Source organism: Nerophis ophidion, linkage group LG28 (assembly GCF_033978795.1).
Source record: "Nerophis ophidion isolate RoL-2023_Sa linkage group LG28, RoL_Noph_v1.0, whole genome shotgun sequence".
Taxonomy (NCBI): Eukaryota; Metazoa; Chordata; class Actinopteri; order Syngnathiformes; family Syngnathidae; genus Nerophis; species Nerophis ophidion.
The window spans coordinates 1000615-1027063 of NC_084638.1; the positions used below are offsets into that span (position 1 = coordinate 1000615).

The 26449-nt window shown below is 35.9% G+C and overlaps 1 protein-coding gene across 3 annotated transcripts in view; it reads right to left on the bottom strand.

Moving 5' to 3' along the window:
• orc2 (origin recognition complex, subunit 2) overlaps positions 1-26449 on the bottom strand; it is a 72199-nt gene that overhangs the window by 21875 nt on the left and 23875 nt on the right. For all 3 annotated transcript variants that reach the window (XM_061890087.1, XM_061890086.1, XM_061890085.1), the window contains exons 9-15: positions 25873-25982; positions 25646-25778; positions 20923-21019; positions 7940-8086; positions 2074-2245; positions 1921-1982; positions 1742-1860 (exon numbers count right to left, since the gene is read on the bottom strand). In XM_061890087.1, coding sequence (XP_061746071.1) covers positions 1742-1860; positions 1921-1982; positions 2074-2245; positions 7940-8086; positions 20923-21019; positions 25646-25778; positions 25873-25982 — 840 coding nt within the window. The remainder of the gene's footprint in view (positions 1-1741; positions 1861-1920; positions 1983-2073; positions 2246-7939; positions 8087-20922; positions 21020-25645; positions 25779-25872; positions 25983-26449) is intronic.

Below are 26449 nucleotides of genomic sequence, written 5' to 3' on the forward strand. Positions count from 1 at the left end.
ATTATGTCAGATCCACTATGGACTGGACTCTCACTATTATGTCAGATCCACTATGGACTGGACTCTCACTATTATGTTAGATCCACTATGGACTGGACTCTCACTATTATGTTAGATCCACTATGGACTGGACTCTCACTATTATGTTAGATCCACTATGGACTGGACTCTCACTATTATGTTAGATCCACTATGGACTGGACTCTCACAATATTATGTTGGATCCACTATGGACTGGACTCTCACTATTATGTTAGATCCACGATGGACTGGACTCTCACTATTATGTTAGATCCACTATGGACTGGACTCTCACTATTATGTTAGATCCACTATGGACTGGACTCTCACAATATTATGTTGGATCCACTATGGACTGGACTCTCACTATTATGTTAGATCCACTATGGACTGGACTCTCACAATATTATGTTAGATCCACTACAGACTGGACTCTCACAATATTATGTTAGATCCACTATGGACTGGACTATCACTATTATGTCAGATCCACTATGGACTGGACTCTCACTATTATGTCAGATCCACTATGGATTGGACTCTCACTATTATGTTAGATCCACTATGGACTGGACTCTCACTATTATGTTAGATCTACTATGGACTGGACTCTCACTATTATGTTAGATCCACTATGGACTGGACTCTCACTATTATGTTAGATCCACTATGGACTGGACTCTCACACTATTATGTTAGATCCACTATGGACTGGACTCTCACTATTATGTTAGATCCACTATGGACTGGACTCTCACTATTATGTTAGATCCCCTATGGACTGGACTCTCACTATTATGTTAGATCCACTATGGACTGGACTCTCACTATTATGTTAGATCCACTATGGACTGGACCCTCACTATTATGTTAGATCCACTATGGACTGGACTCTCACTATTATGTTAGATCCACTATGGACTGGACTCTCACTATTATGTTAGATCCACTATGGACTGGACTCTCACTATTATGTTAGATCCACTATGGACTGGACTCTCACTATTATGTTAGATCCACTATGGACTGGACTCTCACACTATTATGTTAGATCCACTATGGACTGGACTCTCACTATTATGTTAGATCCACTATGGACTGGACTCTCACAATATTATGTTGGATCCACTATGGACTGGACTCTCACTATTATGTTAGATCCACTATGGACTGGACTCTCACTATTATGTTAGATCCACTATGGACTGGACTCTCACACTATTATGTTAGATCCACTATGGACTGGACTCTCACTATTATGTTAGATCCACTATGGACTGGACTCTCACTATTATGTTAGATCCACTATGGACTGGACTCTCACTATTATGTTAGATCCACTATGGACTGGACCCTCACTATTATGTTAGATCCACTATGGACTGGACTCTCACTATTATGTTAGATCCACTATGGACTGGACTCTCACTATTATGTTAGAGCCACTATGGACTGGACTCTTACTATTATGTTAGAGCCACTATGGACTGGACCAGACGTTTTTTCCTCAATTGAGCCAAATTAAATTCTGTCTCTGTTTAATTCCTTGCTTCTTGTCTTGTTTAATAGATTACATCATTGTTTGAACCTGACACAAAAAATTTAAATCTTTTTTTTTTCTCCCGTTTTGTCGTGTAAAATCGGCATTGGCGCTATCATACAACCAGGTTTCGGTACACCATCCCTACGCATTTTGGAACTTCCGGCGTTTAGACTTCACCTTGCGTGTCCGAATCAGTTTGTGGTCTCTGAACTCGGTCAGCTGTGTCCTCAGAGTGAGGTCAGAGTTCACCAGGAAGGACTCCCGGCAACGCTGGTAGAAGTCTTGGAATGACAACCCTGCACAAACAAAACGGTTTCACCTTCAAATTAAAATTGTAGCATTTGAGACGTGTGTACCTGTGTATGAAGGGTTGTCTTTGTTCTCCAGCTGAAATTCAACCAGTAGTTTGAAAATACCTCTGGGGGGTAAAAAAAAACAAAACAGTATTTTAGCATTCAGAGCACCCAAACAGCTTTTACACAGATGTGTAATCAAAGGGCAAAGGGTACCTTGCGTTCGGCGTCAAGCTGCGGAGCACATGTGTAAGGGAGGACAGGGCCAGGGCACCCGTTTGCTGAACCAGAAGAGAGTTCTCATAGGATGTCTCCTCGGCGTAGTGCTGGAACGTCACACACTCCCACCACAGCCAGTTGAACTGGCTCTGCTTGAACTGGTCCCACACTGAAATTACACAGGGGAGACTTACACAGAAATTTAAAAAAATAAAAAAAAAAAACTGATTTTTTTAAACACACACATTTCACCCACATTCAATATAAGAGCATAATTTGAGGTAAAAAAAATGCAGTTCCATAAATTCAGTCGGCTCAATGCATTATCTGATATAAAAAATGCAGTTGACAAAATTAAACACATAAAATGTAGTTACATAAATTCAGTGTTCAAAATCATAATAAACACACAAGTTAACTTGCATAAAAATGTCTTCATGTTTTGAAGCAACAAATATTTCTGTAGTGAATTTTTCCACATTGAATTTTAAAAAATTGTCATTGATAAATTGATTATTTAAACACAATTTTGCCCACAACTTTTTATCCAATGAAATTGTCCGCATTATTTGATGTAAAAAAATTCAGTTGATAAAATTAAACGCAAAAAAAATGCATTTACATGAATTCAATGTCCAAAATTGTAATAAAGACACAGTTTAACTTCCATAGAAATATTTCTGCACTGAATTTTTTTATGACTGAATTTTTTCCACACTGAATTAAAAAAAAAAAAATGTAACAAAAACTGAATTTTTAAACACACACATTTCACCCACATTCAATACAAGAGCATAATTTGATGTAAAAAAAAAATGCAAGCAACAAATATTTCCGTGGTGAATTTTTCCACACTGAATTTTAAAAATTTGTAATTGATAAATTGATTATTTAAACACAAATTTTGCCCACAACTTTTGTGGGCAAAATTTGTGTGTTTAAAAAAAATCACTTTATCAATTACAATGTTGAATGTGGGTGAAAATGTGTGTGTTTAAAAATTCAGTTTTTGTTGCATTTTTTTTTTTTTAATTCAGTCTGGAAAAAAATTGTCTTTATTATGATTTTGACACTGATTTTATGTACCTGCATTTTTTTTTACATCAAATTATGCTCTTAATTTTTCGTTTTTTCGTTCATAAAAAAATTCAGTGCAGAAATATTTCTATGGAAGTTAAACTGTGTCTTTATTACAATTTTGGACACTGAATTCATGTAAAGGCATTTTTTTTGCGTTTAATTTTGTCAACTGAATTTTTTTTACATCATATAATGCGGACAATTTCATTGGATAAAAAGTTGTGGGCAAAATTAGTGTTAAAATAATAAATTTATCAATTACACTTTTTTAAATTCAGTGTGGAAAAACTGACTACAGAAATATTTGTTGCTTCAAAACATGAAGACATTTTTATGCAAGTTAACTTGTGTGTTTATTATGATTTTGGACACTGAATTTATGTAACTACATTTTATGTGTTTAATTTTGTCAACTGCATTTTTTTATATAAGATAATGCATTGGGCCGACTGAATTTATGGAACTGCATTTTTTTTTACATCAAATTATGCTCTTATATTGAATGTGGGTGAATTTTAAAACATTGTAATTGATAAACACACTAATTTTACCCACAACCTTTTATTAAATAAAATTGTCCGCATTATATGATGTAAAAAAAAATTCAGTTGACAAAATGAAACGCAAAAAAAATGCAGTTAAATGAAATAAGAGTGTCCAAAATTGTAATAAAGACACAGTTTGACTTCCATAGAAATATTTCTGCACTGAATTTTTTTATGACTGAATTTTTCCACACTGAATTTTTAACAAAATGTAACAAAAAACTGAATTTTTAAACACACACATTTCACCCACATTCAATATAAGAGCATAATTTGAGGTAAAAAAAAATGCAGTTCCATAAATTCAGTCGGCCCAATGCATTATTTGATATAAAAAAATGCAGTTGACAAAATTAAACACATAAAATGTAGTTACATGAATTCAGTGTCCAAAATCATAATAAAGACACAAGTTAACTTGCATAAAAATGTCTTCATGTTTTGAAGCAACAAATATTTCTGTAGTGAATTTTTCCACATTGAATTCTAAAACATAAACTGATTTTTTAAACACACTAATTTTACCCACAACTTTTTATTAAATAAAATTGTCCGCATTATACGATGTAAAAAAAAAAATCAGTTGACAAAATTAAACGCAAAAGCAATGCCTTTACATGAATTCAGTGTCCAAAATTGTAATAAAGACACAGTTTAACTTCCATAGAAATATTTCTGCACTGAATTTTTTTATGGACGAAAAAACAAAAAATTAAGAGCATAATTTGATGTAAAAAAAATGCAGGTACATAAATTCAGTGTTCAAAATCATAATAAAAACACAAGTTTTTTCCAGACTGAATAAAAATTTAAAAAATGCAACAAAAACTGAATTTTTTTAAACACACACATTTTAACCCACATTCAACATTGTAATTGATAAAGTGATTTTTTTAAACACATTAATTTTGCCCACAACTTTTGTTTTTCATTGGATAAAAAGTTGTGGGCAAAATTTGTGTTTAAATAAGCAATTTATCAATTACAAATTTTTAAAATTCAGTGTGGAAAAATTCACTACAGAAATATTTGTTGCTTCAAAACATGAAGACATTTTTATGGAAGTTAACTTGTGTGTTTATTATGATTTTGGACACTGAATTCATGTAACTACATTTTATGTGTTTAATTTTGTCACCTGCATTTTTTTATACCAAATAATGCATTGGGCCGACTGAATTTATGGAACTGCATTTTTTTTTTTACATCAAATTATGCTTTTATATTAAATGTGGGTGAAATGTATATGTTAAAAAATTCAGTTTTTTGTTACATTTTAAAAAAAAATCAGTGTGGAAAAATTCAGTCATAAAAAAATTCAGTGCAGAAATATTTCTATGGAAGTTAAACTGTGTCTTTATTACAATTTTGGACACTGAATTCAGGTAACTGCATGTTTTTTGCGTTTTGTCAACTGAATTTTTTTTACATCAAATAATGCGGACAATTTCATTGGATAAAAAGTTGTGGGCAAAATTGTGTTTAAATAATAAATTTATCAATGACAATTTTTTAAAATTCAGTGTGGAAAAATTCACTACAGAAATATTTGTTGCTTCAAAACATCCATCCATCCATCCATCCATCCATCCATCCATTTACTACCGCTTATTCCCTTTCGGCGTGGCGGGGGGCACTGGCGCCTATCTCAGCTACAATCGGGCGGAAGGCGGGGTACACCCTGGACAAGTCACCACCTCATCACAGGGCCAACACAGATAGACAGACAACATTCATGGCTTCAAAACATGAAGACATTTTTATGCAAGTTAACTTGTGTCTTTATTATGATTTTGGTCACTGAATTCATGTAACTACATTTTATGTGTTTAATTTTGTCACCTGCATTTTTTTACATCAAATAATGCATTGGGCCGACTGAATTTATGGAACTGCATTTTTTTTACATCAAATTATGCTCTTATATTGAATGTGAGTGAAATGTGTGTGTTTAAAAATTCAGTTTTTTGTTACATTTTTTTAAAAATTCAGTGCAGAAATATTTCTATGGGAGTTAGCTGTGACTTTATTACAATTTTGGACACTGAATTCATGTAAATGCATTTTTTTTGCGTTTTGTCAACTGAATTTTTTTACATCAAATAATGCGGACAATTTCATTGGATAAAAAGTTGTGGGCAAAATTGTGTTTAAATAATAAATTTATGAATGACAATTTTTTAAAATTCAGTGTGGAAAAATTCACTACAGAAATATTTGTTGCTTCAAAACATCCATCCATTTTCTACCGCTTATTCCCTTTTGGCGTCGCGGGGGGCGCTGGCGCTTATCTCAGCTACAATCGGGCGGAAGGCGGGGTACACCCTGGACAAGTCACCACCTCATCACAGGGCCAACACAGATAGACAGACAACATTCACGGCTTCAAAACATGAAGACATTTTTATGGAAGTTAACTTGTGTCTTTATTATGATTTTGGACACTGAATTCATGTAACTACATTTTATGTGTTTAATTTTGTCAACTGCATTTTTTTATATCAAATAATGCATTGGGCCGACTGAATTTATGGAACTGCAATTTTTTTTACATCAAATTATGCTCTTATATTGAATGTGAGTGAAATGTGTGTGTTTAAAAATTCAGTTTTTTGTTACATTTTTTTAAAAATTCAGTGCGGAAATATTTCTATGGGAGTTAGCTGTGACTTTATTACAATTTTGGACACTGAATTCATGTAAATGCATTTTTTTTGCGTTTTGTCAACTGAATTTTTTTACATCAAATAATGCGGACAATTTCATTGGATAAAAAGTTGTGGGCAAAATTGTGTTTAAATAATAAATTTATGAATGACAATTTTTTAAAATTCAGTGTGGAAAAATTCACTACAGAAATATTTGTTGCTTCAAAACATCCATCCATTTTCTACCGCTTATTCCCTTTTGGCGTCGCGGGGGGCGCTGGCGCTTATCTCAGCTACAATCGGGCGGAAGGCGGGGTACACCCTGGACAAGTCACCACCTCATCACAGGGCCAACACAGATAGACAGACAACATTCACGGCTTCAAAACATGAAGACATTTTTATGGAAGTTAACTTGTGTCTTTATTATGATTTTGGACACTGAATTTATGTAACTACATTTTATGTGTTTAATTTTGTCAACTGCATTTTTTATATCAAATAATGCATTGGGCCGACTGAATTTATGGAACTGCAATTTTTTTTACATCAAATTATGCTCTTATATTGAATGTGGGTGAAATGTGTGTGTTTAAAAATTCTGTTTTTTGTTACATTTTAAAAAAAATTCAGTGCAGAAATATTTCTATGGAAGTTAAACTGTGTCTTTATTACAATTTTGGACACTGAATTCAGGTAACTGCATGTTTTTTGCGTTTTGTCAACTGAATTTTTTTAACATCAAATAATGCGGACAATTTCATTGGATAAAAAGTTGTGGGCAAAATTGTGTTTAAATAATACATTTATCAATGACAATTTTTTAAAATTCAGTGTGGAAAAATTCACTACAGAAATATTTGTTGCTTCAAAACATCCATCCATCCATCCATCCATCCATTTACTACCGCTTATTCCCTTTCGGCGTGGCGGGGGGCACTGGCGCCTATCTCAGCTACAATCTGGCGGAAGGCGGCGTACACCCTGGACAAGTCACCACCTCATCACAGGGCCAACACAGATAGACAGACAACATTCACGGCTTCAAAACATGAAGACATTTTTATGCAAGTTAACTTGTGTGTTTATTATGATTTTGGACACTGAATTTATGTAACTACATTTTATGTGTTTAATTTTGTCAACTGCATTTTTTTACATCAAATAATGCATTGGGCCGACTGAATTTATGGAACTGCATTTTTTTTTACCTCAAATTACGCTTTTATATTGAATGTGGGTGAAATGTGTGTGTTTAAAAATTCAGTGTTTGTTGCATTTTTTTTTTTAATTCAGTGTGGAAAAAACTTGTGTCTTTATTATGATTTTGGACACTGAATTTATGTACCTGCATTTTTTTTTACCTCAAATTATGCTCTTAATTTTGCGTTTTGAGTCTTCGTGTTTTGAATAGAAATATTTCGGCACTGAATTTTTTTTAAATGAATTTTCAAACACACACATTTCACCCACATTCAATGTTAGAGCATCATTTGATGTAAACTAAAATTCAGTGTCCAAAAAAGCTTTTGTAACAAAGACCCACATGAAGTTTCATGCAAACAACAACTATCAATGATCAATACTAACCAAGAGGAGCATTGATGTGGTCGATAGTAGCCACCAGGTGAACGTTGGGCAGGGACGCCAGCTGCCCCAGTGCACTCTGGGTCTTCTCCCCACGCAGCATAGGTCCGTCAATATTATTGATCAACAAGTAGATATGACGATCTGGGCCTGATTGAATGAATGAATGAATGAAATAAGTTTATTTCGGTCATATAATCAATCAAATCAATCAACCATTTTGTGTGATCAGTTTTACAGTACACGTTATATGTATACAATAATGCACATTTACACACACGAAAGAAAAGAAAAAGAAGCACCAAAAAAGCTTATATTTGCCTATCCTATACCTTCACAGAAGATTAGATTGCCTGGAACATCAACGTTTAAAAAAATAAAAATAATCAAAAATCAATGGGATGAAAGTAATTGTTACTATATTTTATCATTTTCAATTATTTCACCTTTCAATGTTTTCTTAAACCTTACCAAAGAAGTGAAGTGAATTATATTTATATAGCGCTTTTCTCTAGTGACTCAAAGCGCTTTACATAGTGAAACCCAATATCTAAGTTACATTTAAAGCAGTGTGGGTGGCACTGGGAGCAGGTGGGTAAAGTGTCTTGCCCAAGGACACAACGGCAGTGACTAGGATGGCGGAAGCGGGAATCAAACCAGGAACCGTCAAGTTGCTGGCATGGCCGCTCTATTATAAGATAAAATAAACAAACCGTATTTGGATATAGATACCGTTCAGCTCCATTTAACTCCTAAAACTGTAATACATTTGTATTTTATATTTGTTCTCGCTTTACCTATTTCAAAAATCGATATCCCCCGTAAATGATAGTTTTCTCCTCTTAAATGAAATAAATAAATAAATGATAAATGGGTTGTACTTGTATAGCGCTTTTCTACCTTCAAGGTACTCAAAGCGCTTTGACACTACTTCCACATTCACACACACATTCACACACTGATGGAGGGAGCTGCCATGCAAGGCGCCAACCAGCACCCATCAGGAGCAAGGGTGAAGTGTCTTGCTCAGGACACAACGGACGTGACGAGGTTGGTTCTAGGTGGGATTTGAACCAGTGACCCTCGGGTTGCGCACGGCCACTCTCCCACTGCGCCACGCCAGCCTGAGAATACAAGCTGCAAGGCTGTTGTTCTTTACTCCAAACCAGGGATGCACCGAAATGAAAATTTGTGGCCGAAGCCGAAGCCGAATAAAATTTAAACGCATGGCCGAATACCGAATAATGAATGCAGTTTTTCACAATTTTTCTAATATTGCATAAATAGCCTAGAATAAATATTTAGACATGTTTTTCAAATAAAGTATTTTTTTGTGTTGAATATTGGCATTTTTTTAATATTCCAGTTGCCTTTTCTTTTCAAAAAAAGCACAAAGTTGTTCATTTATATTAGGCCTTCAAACAAAACATGCATTCCAAAAAAATTAAAGTGCATTAAAGTGGATAAACCCACAACAAATGAATTATTGTCCTTTTGGCAAAAGTCTGCTTAGCCACAGTAGATATGCTAATAATGTAAACAGAAGGCTCAAGTAAATCTCAATAAGTGTGTGCTTGTAACCTCATACACTTATACAGGTACACAACATTGTAACCTCATACACTTATACAGGTACACAACATTGTAACCTCATACACTTATACAGGTACACAACATTGTAACCTCATACACTTATACAGGTACACAACATTGTAACCTCATACACTTATACAGGTACACAACATTGTAACCTCATACACTTATACAGGTAGCCTACACAACATTGTAACCTCATACACTTATACAGGTACACAACATTGTAACCTCATACACTTATACAGGTACACAACATTGTAACCTCATACACTTATACAGGTACACAACATTGTAACCTCATACACTTATACAGGTACACAACATTGTAACCTCATACACTTATACAGGTACACAACATTGTAACCTCATACACTTATACAGGTACACAACATTGTAACCTCATACACTTATACAGGTACACAACATTGTAACCTCATACACTTATACAGGTACACAACATTGTAACCTCATACACTTATACAGGTACACAACATTGTAACCTCATACACTTATACAGGTACACAACATTGTAACCTCATACACTTATACAGGTACACAACATTGTAACCTCATACACTTATACAGGTACACAACATTGTAACCTCATACACTTATACAGGTACACAACATTGTAACCTCATACACTTATACAGGTACACAACATTGTAACCTCATACACTTATACAGGTACACAACATTGTAACCTCATACACTTATACAGGTACACAACATTGTAACCTCATACACTTATACAGGTACACAACATTGTAACCTCATACACTTATACAGGTACACAACATTGTAACCTCATACACTTATACAGGTACACAACATTGTAACCTCATACACTTATACAGGTACACAACAATGTAACCTCATACACTTATACAGGTACACAACATTGTAACCTCATACACTTATACAGGTACACAACATTGTAACCTCATACACTTATACAGGTACACAACATTGTAACCTCATACACTTATACAGGTACACAACAATGTAACCTCATACACTTATACAGGTACACAACAATGTAACCTCATACACTTATACAGGTACACAACATTGTAACCTCATACACTTATACAGGTACACAACATTGTAACCTCATACACTTATACAGGTACACAACATTGTAACCTCATACACTTATACAGGTACACAACAATGTAACCTCATACACTTATACAGGTAGCCTACACAACATTGTAACCTCATACACTTATACAGGTAGCCTACACAACATTGTAACCTCATACACTTATACAGGTACACAACATTGTAACCTCATACACTTATACAGGTACACAACATTGTAACCTCATACACTTATACAGGTACACAACATTGTAACCTCATACACTTATACAGGTACACAACATTGTAACCTCATACACTTATACAGGTACACAACAATGTAACCTCATACACTTATACAGGTACACAACAATGTAACCTCATACACTTATACAGGTACACAACAATGTAACCTCATACACTTATACAGGTACACAACATTGTAACCTCATACACTTATACAGGTACACAACATTGTAACCTCATACACTTATACAGGTACACAACAATGTAACCTCATACACTTATACAGGTACACAACATTGTAGCCTCATACACTTATACAGGTACACAACATTGTAACCTCATACACTTATACAGGTACACAACATTGTAACCTCATACACTTATACAGGTACACAACATTGTAACCTCATACACTTATACAGGTACACAACATTGTAACCTCATACACTTATACAGGTACACAACATTGTAACCTCATACACTTATACAGGTACACAACATTGTAACCTCATACACTTATACAGGTAGCCTACACAACATTGTAACCTCATACACTTATACAGGTACACAACATTGTAACCTCATACACTTATACAGGTACACAACATTGTAACCTCATACACTTATACAGGTACACAACATTGTAACCTCATACACTTATACAGGTACACAACATTGTAACCTCATACACTTATACAGGTACACAACATTGTAACCTCATACACTTATACAGGTACACAACATTGTAACCTCATACACTTATACAGGTACACAACATTGTAACCTCATACACTTATACAGGTACACAACATTGTAACCTCATACACTTATACAGGTACACAACATTGTAACCTCATACACTTATACAGGTACACAACATTGTAACCTCATACACTTATACAGGTACACAACATTGTAACCTCATACACTTATACAGGTACACAACAATGTAACCTCATACACTTATACAGGTACACAACATTGTAACCTCATACACTTATACAGGTACACAACATTGTAACCTCATACACTTATACAGGTACACAACATTGTAACCTCATACACTTATACAGGTACACAACATTGTAACCTCATACACTTATACAGGTACACAACATTGTAACCTCATACACTTATACAGGTACACAACATTGTAACCTCATACACTTATACAGGTACACAACATTGTAACCTCATACACTTATACAGGTACACAACATTGTAACCTCATACACTTATACAGGTACACAACATTGTAACCTCATACACTTATACAGGTACACAACATTGTAACCTCATACACTTATACAGGTACACAACATTGTAACCTCATACACTTATACAGGTACACAACATTGTAACCTCATACACTTATACAGGTACACAACATTGTAACCTCATACACTTATACAGGTACACAACATTGTAACCTCATACACTTATACAGGTACACAACATTGTAACCTCATACACTTATACAGGTACACAACATTGTAACCTCATACACTTATACAGGTACACAACATTGTAACCTCATACACTTATACAGGTACACAACATTGTAACCTCATACACTTATACAGGTACACAACATTGTAACCTCATACACTTATACAGGTACACAACAATGTAACCTCATACACTTATACAGGTACACAACATTGTAACCTCATACACTTATACAGGTACACAACATTGTAACCTCATACACTTATACAGGTACACAACATTGTAACCTCATACACTTATACAGGTACACAACAATGTAACCTCATACACTTATACAGGTACACAACATTGTAACCTCATACACTTATACAGGTACACAACATTGTAACCTCATACACTTATACAGGTACACAACATTGTAACCTCATACACTTATACAGGTACACAACAATGTAACCTCATACACTTATACAGGTAGCCTACACAACATTGTAACCTCATACACTTATACAGGTACACAACATTGTAACCTCATACACTTATACAGGTACACAACAATGTAACCTCATACACTTATACAGGTAGCCTACACAACATTGTAACCTCATACACTTATACAAGGTAGCCTACACAACATTGTAACCTCATACACTTATACAGGTACACAACATTGTAACCTCATACACTTATACAGGTACACAACAATGTAACCTCATACACTTATACAGGTACACAACATTGTAACCTCATACACTTATACAGGTACACAACATTGTAACCTCATACACTTATACAGGTACACAACAATGTAACCTCATACACTTATACAGGTACACAACAATGTAACCTCATACACTTATACAGGTACACAACAATGTAACCTCATACACTTATACAGGTACACAACATTGTAACCTCATACACTTATACAGGTACACAACATTGTAACCTCATACACTTATACAGGTACACAACATTGTAACCTCATACACTTATACAGGTACACAACAATGTAACCTCATACACTTATACAGGTACACAACAATGTAACCTCATACACTTATACAGGTAGCCTACACAACATTGTAACCTCATACACTTATACAGGTACACAACATTGTAACCTCATACACTTATAACAGGTACACAACAATGTAACCTCATACACTTATACAGGTACACAACAATGTAACCTCATACACTTATACAGGTACACAAACATTGTAACCTCATACACTTATACAGGTACACAACATTGTAACCTCATACACTTATACAGGTACACAACATTGTAACCTCATACACTTATACAGGTACACAACAATGTAACCTCATACACTTATACAGGTAGCCTACACAACATTGTAACCTCATACACTTATACAGGTACACAACATTGTAGCCTCATACACTTATACAGGTACACAACATTGTAACCTCATACACTTATACAGGTACACAACATTGTAACCTCATACACTTATACAGGTACACAACATTGTAACCTCATACACTTATACAGGTACACAACATTGTAACCTCATACACTTATACAGGTACACAACATTGTAACCTCATACACTTATACAGGTACACAACATTGTAACCTCATACACTTATACAGGTAGCCTACACAACATTGTAACCTCATACACTTATACAGGTACACAACATTGTAACCTCATACACTTATACAGGTAGCCTACACAACATTGTAACCTCATACACTTATACAGGTACACAACATTGTAACCTCATACACTTATACAGGTACACAACATTGTAACCTCATACACTTATACAGGTACACAACATTGTAACCTCATACACTTATACAGGTACACAACATTGTAACCTCATACACTTATACAGGTACACAACATTGTAACCTCATACACTTATACAGGTACACAACAATGTAACCTCATACACTTATACAGGTACACAACATTGTAACCTCATACACTTATACAGGTACACAACATTGTAACCTCATACACTTATACAGGTACACAACATTGTAACCTCATACACTTATACAGGTACACAACATTGTAACCTCATACACTTATACAGGTACACAACATTGTAACCTCATACACTTATACAGGTACACAACATTGTAACCTCATACACTTATACAGGTACACAACATTGTAACCTCATACACTTATACAGGTACACAACATTGTAACCTCATACACTTATACAGGTACACAACATTGTAACCTCATACACTTATACAGGTACACAACATTGTAACCTCATACACTTATACAGGTACACAACATTGTAACCTCATACACTTATACAGGTACACAACATTGTAACCTCATACACTTATACAGGTACACAACATTGTAACCTCATACACTTATACAGGTACACAACATTGTAACCTCATACACTTATACAGGTACACAACATTGTAACCTCATACACTTATACAGGTACACAACATTGTAACCTCATACACTTATACAGGTACACAACATTGTAACCTCATACACTTATACAGGTACACAACAATGTAACCTCATACACTTATACAGGTACACAACATTGTAACCTCATACACTTATACAGGTACACAACATTGTAACCTCATACACTTATACAGGTACACAACATTGTAACCTCATACACTTATACAGGTACACAACAATGTAACCTCATACACTTATACAGGTACACAACATTGTAACCTCATACACTTATACAGGTACACAACATTGTAACCTCATACACTTATACAGGTACACAACATTGTAACCTCATACACTTATACAGGTACACAACAATGTAACCTCATACACTTATACAGGTAGCCTACACAACATTGTAACCTCATACACTTATACAGGTACACAACATTGTAACCTCATACACTTATACAGGTACACAACAATGTAACCTCATACACTTATACAGGTAGCCTACACAACATTGTAACCTCATACACTTATACAGGTACACAACATTGTAACCTCATACACTTATACAGGTACACAACATTGTAACCTCATACACTTATACAGGTACACAACATTGTAACCTCATACACTTATACAGGTACACAACAATGTAACCTCATACACTTATACAGGTACACAACATTGTAACCTCATACACTTATACAGGTAGCCTACACAACATTGTAACCTCATACACTTATACAGGTACACAACATTGTAACCTCATACACTTATACAGGTAGCCTACACAACATTGTAACCTCATACACTTATACAGGTACACAACATTGTAACCTCATACACTTATACAGGTACACAACATTGTAACCTCATACACTTATACAGGTACACAACATTGTAACCTCATACACTTATACAGGTACACAACAATGTAACCTCATACACTTATACAGGTACACAACATTGTAACCTCATACACTTATACAGGTACACAACATTGTAACCTCATACACTTATACAGGTACACAACATTGTAACCTCATACACTTATACAGGTACACAACATTGTAACCTCATACACTTATACAGGTACACAACATTGTAACCTCATACACTTATACAGGTACACAACATTGTAACCTCATACACTTATACAGGTACACAACATTGTAACCTCATACACTTATACAGGTACACAACATTGTAACCTCATACACTTATACAGGTACACAACATTGTAACCTCATACACTTATACAGGTACACAACATTGTAACCTCATACACTTATACAGGTACACAACATTGTAACCTCATACACTTATACAGGTACACAACATTGTAACCTCATACACTTATACAGGTACACAACATTGTAACCTCATACACTTATACAGGTACACAACATTGTAACCTCATACACTTATACAGGTACACAACATTGTAACCTCATACACTTATACAGGTACACAACATTGTAACCTCATACACTTATACAGGTACACAACATTGTAACCTCATACACTTATACAGGTACACAACATTGTAACCTCATACACTTATACAGGTACACAACATTGTAACCTCATACACTTATACAGGTACACAACATTGTAACCTCATACACTTATACAGGTACACAACAATGTAACCTCATACACTTATACAGGTACACAACATTGTAACCTCATACACTTATACAGGTACACAACATTGTAACCTCATACACTTATACAGGTACACAACATTGTAACCTCATACACTTATACAGGTACACAACAATGTAACCTCATACACTTATACAGGTACACAACATTGTAACCTCATACACTTATACAGGTACACAACATTGTAACCTCATACACTTATACAGGTACACAACATTGTAACCTCATACACTTATACAGGTACACAACAATGTAACCTCATACACTTATACAGGTAGCCTACACAACATTGTAACCTCATACACTTATACAGGTACACAACATTGTAACCTCATACACTTATACAGGTACACAACAATGTAACCTCATACACTTATACAGGTAGCCTACACAACATTGTAACCTCATACACTTATACAGGTACACAACATTGTAACCTCATACACTTATACAGGTACACAACATTGTAACCTCATACACTTATACAGGTACACAACATTGTAACCTCATACACTTATACAGGTACACAACATTGTAACCTCATACACTTATACAGGTACACAACAATGTAACCTCATACACTTATACAGGTACACCAACATTGTAACCTCATACACTTATACAGGTACACAACATTGTAACCTCATACACTTATACAGGTACACAACAATGTAACCTCATACACTTATACAGGTACACAACAATGTAACCTCATACACTTATACAGGTACACAACAATGTAACCTCATACACTTATACAGGTACACAACATTGTAACCTCATACACTTATACAGGTACACAACATTGTAACCTCATACACTTATACAGGTACACAACAATGTAACCTCATACACTTATACAGGTACACAACATTGTAACCTCATACACTTATACAGGTACACAACATTGTAACCTCATACACTTATACAGGTACACAACATTGTAGCCTCATACACTTATACAGGTACACAACATTGTAACCTCATACACTTATACAGGTACACAACATTGTAACCTCATACACTTATACAGGTACACAACATTGTAACCTCATACACTTATACAGGTACACAACATTGTAACCTCATACACTTATACAGGTACACAACATTGTAACCTCATACACTTATACAGGTACACAACATTGTAACCTCATACACTTATACAGGTACACAACATTGTAACCTCATACACTTATACAGGTACACAACATTGTAACCTCATACACTTATACAGGTACACAACATTGTAACCTCATACACTTATACAGGTACACAACATTGTAACCTCATACACTTATACAGGTACACAACAATGTAACCTCATACACTTATACAGGTACACAACAATGTAACCTCATACACTTATACAGGTACACAACAATGTAACCTCATACACTTATACAGGTACACAACATTGTAACCTCATACACTTATACAGGTACACAACATTGTAACCTCATACACTTATACAGGTACACAACATTGTAGCCTCATACACTTATACAGGTACACAACATTGTAACCTCATACACTTATACAGGTACACAACAATGTAACCTCATACACTTATACAGGTACACAACAATGTAACCTCATACACTTATACAGGTACACAACAATGTAACCTCATACACTTATACAGGTACACAACATTGTAACCTCATACACTTATACAGGTACACAACATTGTAACCTCATACACTTATACAGGTACACAACATTGTAGCCTCATACACTTATACAGGTACACAACATTGTAACCTCATACACTTATACAGGTACACAACAATGTAACCTCATACACTTATACAGGTACACAACAATGTAACCTCATACACTTATACAGGTACACAACAATGTAACCTCATACACTTATACAGGTACACAACATTGTAACCTCATACACTTATACAGGTACACAACATTGTAACCTCATACACTTATACAGGTACACAACATTGTAACCTCATACACTTATACAGGTACACAACAATGTAACCTCATACACTTATACAGGTAGCCTACACAACATTGTAACCTCATACACTTATACAGGTACACAACATTGTAACCTCATACACTTATACAGGTACACAACAATGTAACCTCATACACTTATACAGGTAGCCTACACAACATTGTAACCTCATACACTTATACAGGTACACAACATTGTAACCTCATACACTTATACAGGTACACAACATTGTAACCTCATACACTTATACAGGTACACAACATTGTAACCTCATACACTTATACAGGTACACAACAATGTAACCTCATACACTTATACAGGTACACAACATTGTAACCTCATACACTTATACAGGTACACAACATTGTAACCTCATACACTTATACAGGTACACAACAATGTAACCTCATACACTTATACAGGTACACAACAATGTAACCTCATACACTTATACAGGTACACAACATTGTAACCTCATACACTTATACAGGTACACAACAATGTAACCTCATACACTTATACAGGTACACAACAATGTAACCTCATACACTTATACAGGTACACAACATTGTAACCTCATACACTTATACAGGTACACAACATTGTAACCTCATACACTTATACAGGTACACAACATTGTAGCCTCATACACTTATACAGGTACACAACATTGTAACCTCATACACTTATACAGGTACACAACATTGTAACCTCATACACTTATACAGGTACACAACATTGTAACCTCATACACTTATACAGGTACACAACATTGTAACCTCATACACTTATACAGGTACACAACATTGTAACCTCATACACTTATACAGGTACACAACATTGTAACCTCATACACTTATACAGGTACACAACATTGTAACCTCATACACTTATACAGGTACACAACATTGTAACCTCATACACTTATACAGGTACACAACATTGTAACCTCATACACTTATACAGGTACACAACATTGTAACCTCATACACTTATACAGGTACACAACATTGTAACCTCATACACTTATACAGGTACACAACAATGTAACCTCATACACTTATACAGGTACACAACAATGTAACCTCATACACTTATACAGGTACACAACAATGTAACCTCATACACTTATACAGGTACACAACATTGTAACCTCATACACTTATACAGGTACACAACATTGTAACCTCATACACTTATACAGGTACACAACAATGTAACCTCATACACTTATACAGGTACACAACATTGTAACCTCATACACTTATACAGGTACACAACATTGTAACCTCATACACTTATACAGGTACACAACATTGTAGCCTCATACACTTATACAGGTACACAACATTGTAACCTCATACACTTATACAGGTACACAACATTGTAACCTCATACACTTATACAGGTACACAACATTGTAACCTCATACACTTATACAGGTACACAACATTGTAACCTCATACACTTATACAGGTACACAACATTGTAACCTCATACACTTATACAGGTACACAACATTGTAACCTCATACACTTATACAGGTACACAACATTGTAACCTCATACACTTATACAGGTACACAACATTGTAACCTCATACACTTATACAGGTACACAACATTGTAACCTCATACACTTATACAGGTACACAACATTGTAACCTCATACACTTATACAGGTACACAACAATGTAACCTCATACACTTATACAGGTACACAACAATGTAACCTCATACACTTATACAGGTACACAACAATGTAACCTCATACACTTATACAGGTACACAACATTGTAACCTCATACACTTATACAGGTACACAACATTGTAACCTCATACACTTATACAGGTACACAACAATGTAACCTCATACACTTATACAGGTACACAACATTGTAACCTCATACACTTATACAGGTACACAACATTGTAACCTCATACACTTATACAGGTACACAACATTGTAGCCTCATACACTTATACAGGTACACAACATTGTAACCTCATACACTTATACAGGTACACAACATTGTAACCTCATACACTTATACAGGTACACAACATTGTAACCTCATACACTTATACAGGTACACAACATTGTAACCTCATACACTTATACAGGTACACAACATTGTAACCTCATACACTTATACAGGTACACAACATTGTAACCTCATACACTTATACAGGTACACAACATATCCCAACGTCACACGCCACTATTCGGCCTTGTTTTTAACTCATTCCACCGAAGGCCGAATGTGGCTTTTTTTTTTGCCATATTCGGCCGAATATATTCGGTTACCGAGTAATCGGTGCATCCCTACTCGAAACATAATTTCCATTGTTTTCAAAAACACAATGTCTGAAAAATGTTAAATAAATAATGGATTGTTCTGTTCATAGTAGCAGGCTTTGTGTATTATTCTTATGACCCTTTTTTGAAGTTTATAGGGTCTATGTTTGTTTTATAATTCGAGGACGGACTGTGAAAATGTGTCGATGAAAAAACGGGACGAGGTGCGCTTACTCTCTCTCAGGGCCCGCGAGATGTACTGAATCTGGTCGGACGGCGTTCGGAAACTCCCCTGGTGCTCGAGGATGTCGCATGTCAGGGCGTTCAAGATCTGCACGGAGTACAAAAGCAAATTAAAAACTATGTTTATTAAATTACCAAGACTGTATTTTGTTTCCCACTCGGGGCGGTATAGCTCGGTTGGTAGAGTGGCCGTGCCAGCAACTCGAGGGTTGCAGGTTCGATTCCCGCTTCCGCCATCCTAGTCACTGCCGTTGTGTCCTTGGGCAAGACACTTTACCCACCTGCTCCCAGTGCCACCCACACTGCTTTAAATGTAACTTAGATATTGTAAAGCGCTTTGAGTCACTAGAGAAAAGTGCTATGTAAATATAATTCACTTCATTTCACTTTTAATAGTCTAAGACAGTGGTTCTCAATTGGGGTACTTGAAGGTATGCCAAGGGGTACATGACATCATTTTTTAAATACTGTATTTCCTTGAATTGCATATAGTATGCGCCTGCCTTGAATTACTGCCGGGTCAAACTCTCTTCCCAAAATAATTAGCGCATGCTTATTATTACCACCTGGTCAAACTCGTCATGTCATCATTTTCAAAATAGAGGAGGCTGATTTTAATACCGAAATCGCATAAAGGGAAGAAGATTAAGAGCTATTCAGTAGGATTTAAGGTCCAAGCTTACATCGCACTCACATTTTTACTGCATCCCTTTGGTAAGTGCCGGAATGAGAAGAGGTTTTTAAAATAATTAGCGCATGCCTACTTTTACCGCATGCCTTTGGTAAGCGCAGGAGTGAGGAGAGGTTTTAGATTAATTATCGGCCCGGCGGCAATTCAAGGAAATACGGTATCAATCAATCAATCAATCAATGTTTATTTATATAGCCCCAAATCACAAACGTCTCAAAGGACTGCACAAATCATTACGACTACAACATCCTCGGAAGAACCCACAAAAATTCTAAAAATAGCAAAAAACTCTAAAAATAGCAAAAAAACAAAAATCCTTTATAAATATATCCATCCATTTTCTACTGCTTATTCCCTTTCGGGGTTGCGGGGGGCGCTGGCGCCTCTTTATAAGTATATTTATTGAATATATTCAACAAAATAGGAATGTAATAAACTGTGAAAAGCAATGCAACAATGCAATATTCAGTGTTGACAGCTAGATTTTTTTGTGGACATGTTCCATAAATATTGATGTTAAAGATTTCTTCTTTTTTTGTGAAAAAATGTTAAGAGCTATTCAGTCGGATTTAAGGTCCACACTTACATCGCACTCCAATTTTTACTGCATACCTTTGGTAAGTGCCGGAGTGAGAAGAGGTTTTTAAAATAATTAGTGCATGCTTACTTTTACCGCATGCCTTTGGTAAGCGCAGGAGTGAGGAGAGGTTTTAAATTAATTATGGCCCCGGAAATACGGTATTCTAAAAATCGTCATCCATCCATCCATCCATCCATCCATCATCTTCCGCTTATCCGAGGTCGGGTCGCGGGGGCAGCAGCCTAAGCAGGGAAGCCCAGACTTCCCTATCTCCAGCCACTTCGTCTAGCTCTTCCCGGGGGATCCCGAGGCGTTCCCAGGCCAGCCGGGAGACATAGTCTTCCCAACGTGTCCTGGGTCTTCCCCGTGGCCTCCTACCAGCTGGACGTGCCCTAAACACCTCCCTAGGGAGGCGTTCGGGTGGCATCCTCTAAAAATAGCAAAAAATCAAAAATCCTTTATAAATATATCCATCCATTTTCTACCGCTTATTCCCTTTTGGGGTCGCTGGCGCCTCTTGATAAATATATTTATTGAATATATTCAACAAATGTAATAAACTGTGAAAAAAAATACAACGATGCAATATTCAGTGTTGACAGCTAGATTTTTTTGTGGACATGTTCCATAAATATTGATGGTAAAGATTTCTTCTTTTTTTGTGAAAAAATGTTAAGAGCTATTCAGTAGGATTTAAGGTCCAAGCTTACATCGCACTCCAATTTTTACTGCATACCTTTGGTAAGTGCCGGAGTGAGAAGAGGTTTTTAAAATGATTAGCGCATGCTTACTTTTACCGCATGCCTTTGGTAAGCGCAGGAGTGAGGAGAGGTTTTAAATTAATTATCGCCCCGGAAATACGGTATTCTAAAAATAGCAAAAAAATCAAAAATCCTTTATAAATATATCCATCCATTTTCTACCGCTTATTCCCTTTCGGGGTCGCGGGGGGCGCTGGCGCCTCTTTATAAGTATATTTATTGAATATATTCAACAAATGTAATAAACTGTGAAAAGAAATACAACAATGCAATAGTCAGTGTTGACAGCTAGATTTTTTGTGGACATGTTCCATAAATATTGATGGTAAAGATTTCTTCTTTTTTTGTGAAAAAATGTTAAGTGCTATTCAGTAGGATTTAAGGTCCAAGCTTAGGGGCGTGTTGGGGTGTGGTTAAGAGGGGAGGAGTATATTTACAGCTATCCACCCATCCATTTCCTACCGCTTGGGGTCGCGGGGGCGCTGGTGCCTATCTCAGCTACAATCGGGCGGAAGACAGGGTACACCCTGCACAAGTCGCCACCTCATTGCAGTATGTGTAGAAATCTTTATTTATAATTAAAATCACTTGTTTATTTTCAACAAGTTTTTAGTTATTTTTATTTTTATATTATATTTATCCAACACGCCGGATTGCAGTCAGCTGGAGGCGTGTCTTAATGAAATTAAACAATGGATGTCCGCTAACTTTTTGCAACAACGCCAAAAAAACGGAAATGCTGATTATCGGTCCTGCTAGACACCGACCTCTATTTAATGATACAACTTTAACATTTGACAACCAAACAAGTAAACAAGGCGACACGGTAAAGAATCTGGGTATTATCTTCCACCCAACTCTCTCCTTTGAGGCACACATTAAAAGCGTTACTAAAACGGCCTTCTTTCATCTCCGTAATATCGCTAAAATTCGCTCCATTTTGTCCACTAAAGACGCCGAGATCATTATCCATGCATTTGTTACGTCTCTTCTCGATTACTGTAACGTATTATTTTGGGGTCTCCCCATGTCTAGCATTAAAAGATTACAGTTGGTACAAAATGCGACTGCTAGACTTTTGACAAGAACAAGAAAGTTTGATCATATTACGCCTGTACTGTATATACCTTTATATACATATATACATACATATATACCTATACTGTATGTACCTTTATATACATATATACATACATATATACCTATACTGTATATACCTTTATATACATATATACATACATATATACTGTATATACCTTTATATACATATATACATACATATATACCTATACTGTATATACCTTTATATACATATATACATACATATATACTGTATATACCTTTATATACATATATACATACATATATACCTATACTGTATATACCTTTATATACATATATACATACATATATACCTATACTGGCTCACCTGCACTGGCTTCCTGTGCACTTAAGATGTGACTTTAAGGTTTTACTACTTACGTATAAAATACTACACGGTCTAGCTCCATCCTATCTTGCCGATTGTATTGTACCATATGTCCCGGCAAGAAATCTGCGTTCAAAGGACTCCGGCTTATTAGTGATCCCCAAAGCCCAAAAAAAGTCTGCGGGCTATAGAGCGTTTTCCGTTCGGGCTCCAGTACTCTGGAATGCCCTCCCGGTAACAGTTCGAGATGCCACCTCAGTAGAAGCATTTAAGTCTCACCTTAAAACTCATCTGTATACTGTAGCCTTTAAATAGACTCCCTTTTTAGACCAGTTGATCTGCTGTTTCTTTTCTTTTTCTCCTATGTCCCACTCTCCCTTGTGGAGGGGGTCCGGTCCGATCCGGTGGCCATGTACTGCTTGCCTGTGTATCGGCTGGGGACATCTCTGCGCTGCTGATCCGCCTCCGCTTGGGATGGTTTCCTGCTGGCTCCGCTGTGAGCGGGACTCTCGCTGCTGTGTTGGATCCGCTTTGGACTGGACTCTCGCGACTGTGTTGGATCCATTATGGATTGAACTTTCACAGTATCATGTTAGACCCGCTCGACATCCATTGCTTTCCTCCTCTCCAAGGTTCTCATAGTCATCATTGTCACCGATGTCCCACTGGGTGTGAGTTTTCCTTGCCCTTATGTGGGCCTACCGAGGATGTGGTAGTGGTTTGTGCAGCCCTTTGAGACACTAGTGATTTAGGGCTATATAAGTAAACATTGATTGATTGATTTTTTTTTTTTCCAAATATTTCAAGAAAGACCACTACAAATGAACAATATTTTGCACTGTTATACCATTTAATAAATCAGAAAGTGATGACATAGTGCTGTATTTTACTTCTTTTTCTCTTTTTTTCAACCAAAAATGCTTTGCTCTGATTAGGGGGTACTTGAATTCAAAAAAATGTTCACAGGGGGTACATCACTTAAAAAAGGTTGAGAACCACTGGTCTAAGAGACTAAATAGTCATTTTTGATTGGCTTTTGGCATATTCTAAAACTAGAAGGAATGGTATATTATCATTAGTGTTTGAACCTGACAATCATAATATTCTCTGTTAAAATAAAGCCAATAATGACATTTCTTGTGGTCCCCTTTGTTTTAAAAAGCATCAAAATGCATTTTGGTACCAGTACCAAAATATTGGTTTTCAGGACAACACTAAGTTCGACTTGAATTCTATTTTTTCTGAGTACTCACAGATTTCAGCGTGATGGAGGGGAAGAACCCGTTGACCACGAGGTGCATGTGTTGAGACAAGTAAGACAGGCGGAAGTCCTCCAGCAGAAACTTCTTGCTGCCCAAACCGTAGAGCAGCACACTGAATCCCAACCTTCAGACCAACAAACACACTTATTTCATTTCTGCGTTCGAAATGGAGGAGCGGGCGAGATGAAGAAAATGAAAAAAAAAAAAAAACCCCTCACTGTAGCTGGAGCATCCATTTGCTGAAGTGCTGTTTGTGTTTGTCGTGGAGCTGCTGGATCTCTGCCAGGTAGCACGATGGCTTCCCCTCTAAAAGCTGCACAAGCGTCTCCTGCAAGTGAAGGAGAAACTTTCAGAATCTTGTGTAGCGTCAATATTTGTACATACAGTCGTGGTTAAAAGTTGACATACGCTTGTAAAGAACATAATGTCAGGGCTGTCTTGGGTTTACAATCATTTCTACAACTTGTATTTTTTTGTGATAGAGTGATTAGAGCACTTCTTTTTATTTATTTTTTGCTGTCATGACAAAGGGAGGTTTTTGTCATGAAAAAGGGAGTTTTTTTGGGGTGATGCACTAATTGTAAGTGAGTATTGTGTTTTTTATGTTGATTTATTTAACAAAAATAAATAAATAAATAAAAATTAAATGTTTATTTATATAGCCCTAAATCACAAATGTCTCAAAGGACTGCACAAATCATTACGACTACAACATCCTCGTAAGAACCCACAAAAGGGCAAGGAAAACTCACACCCAGTGGGCAGGGAGAATTCACATCCAGTGACAATGCTGAC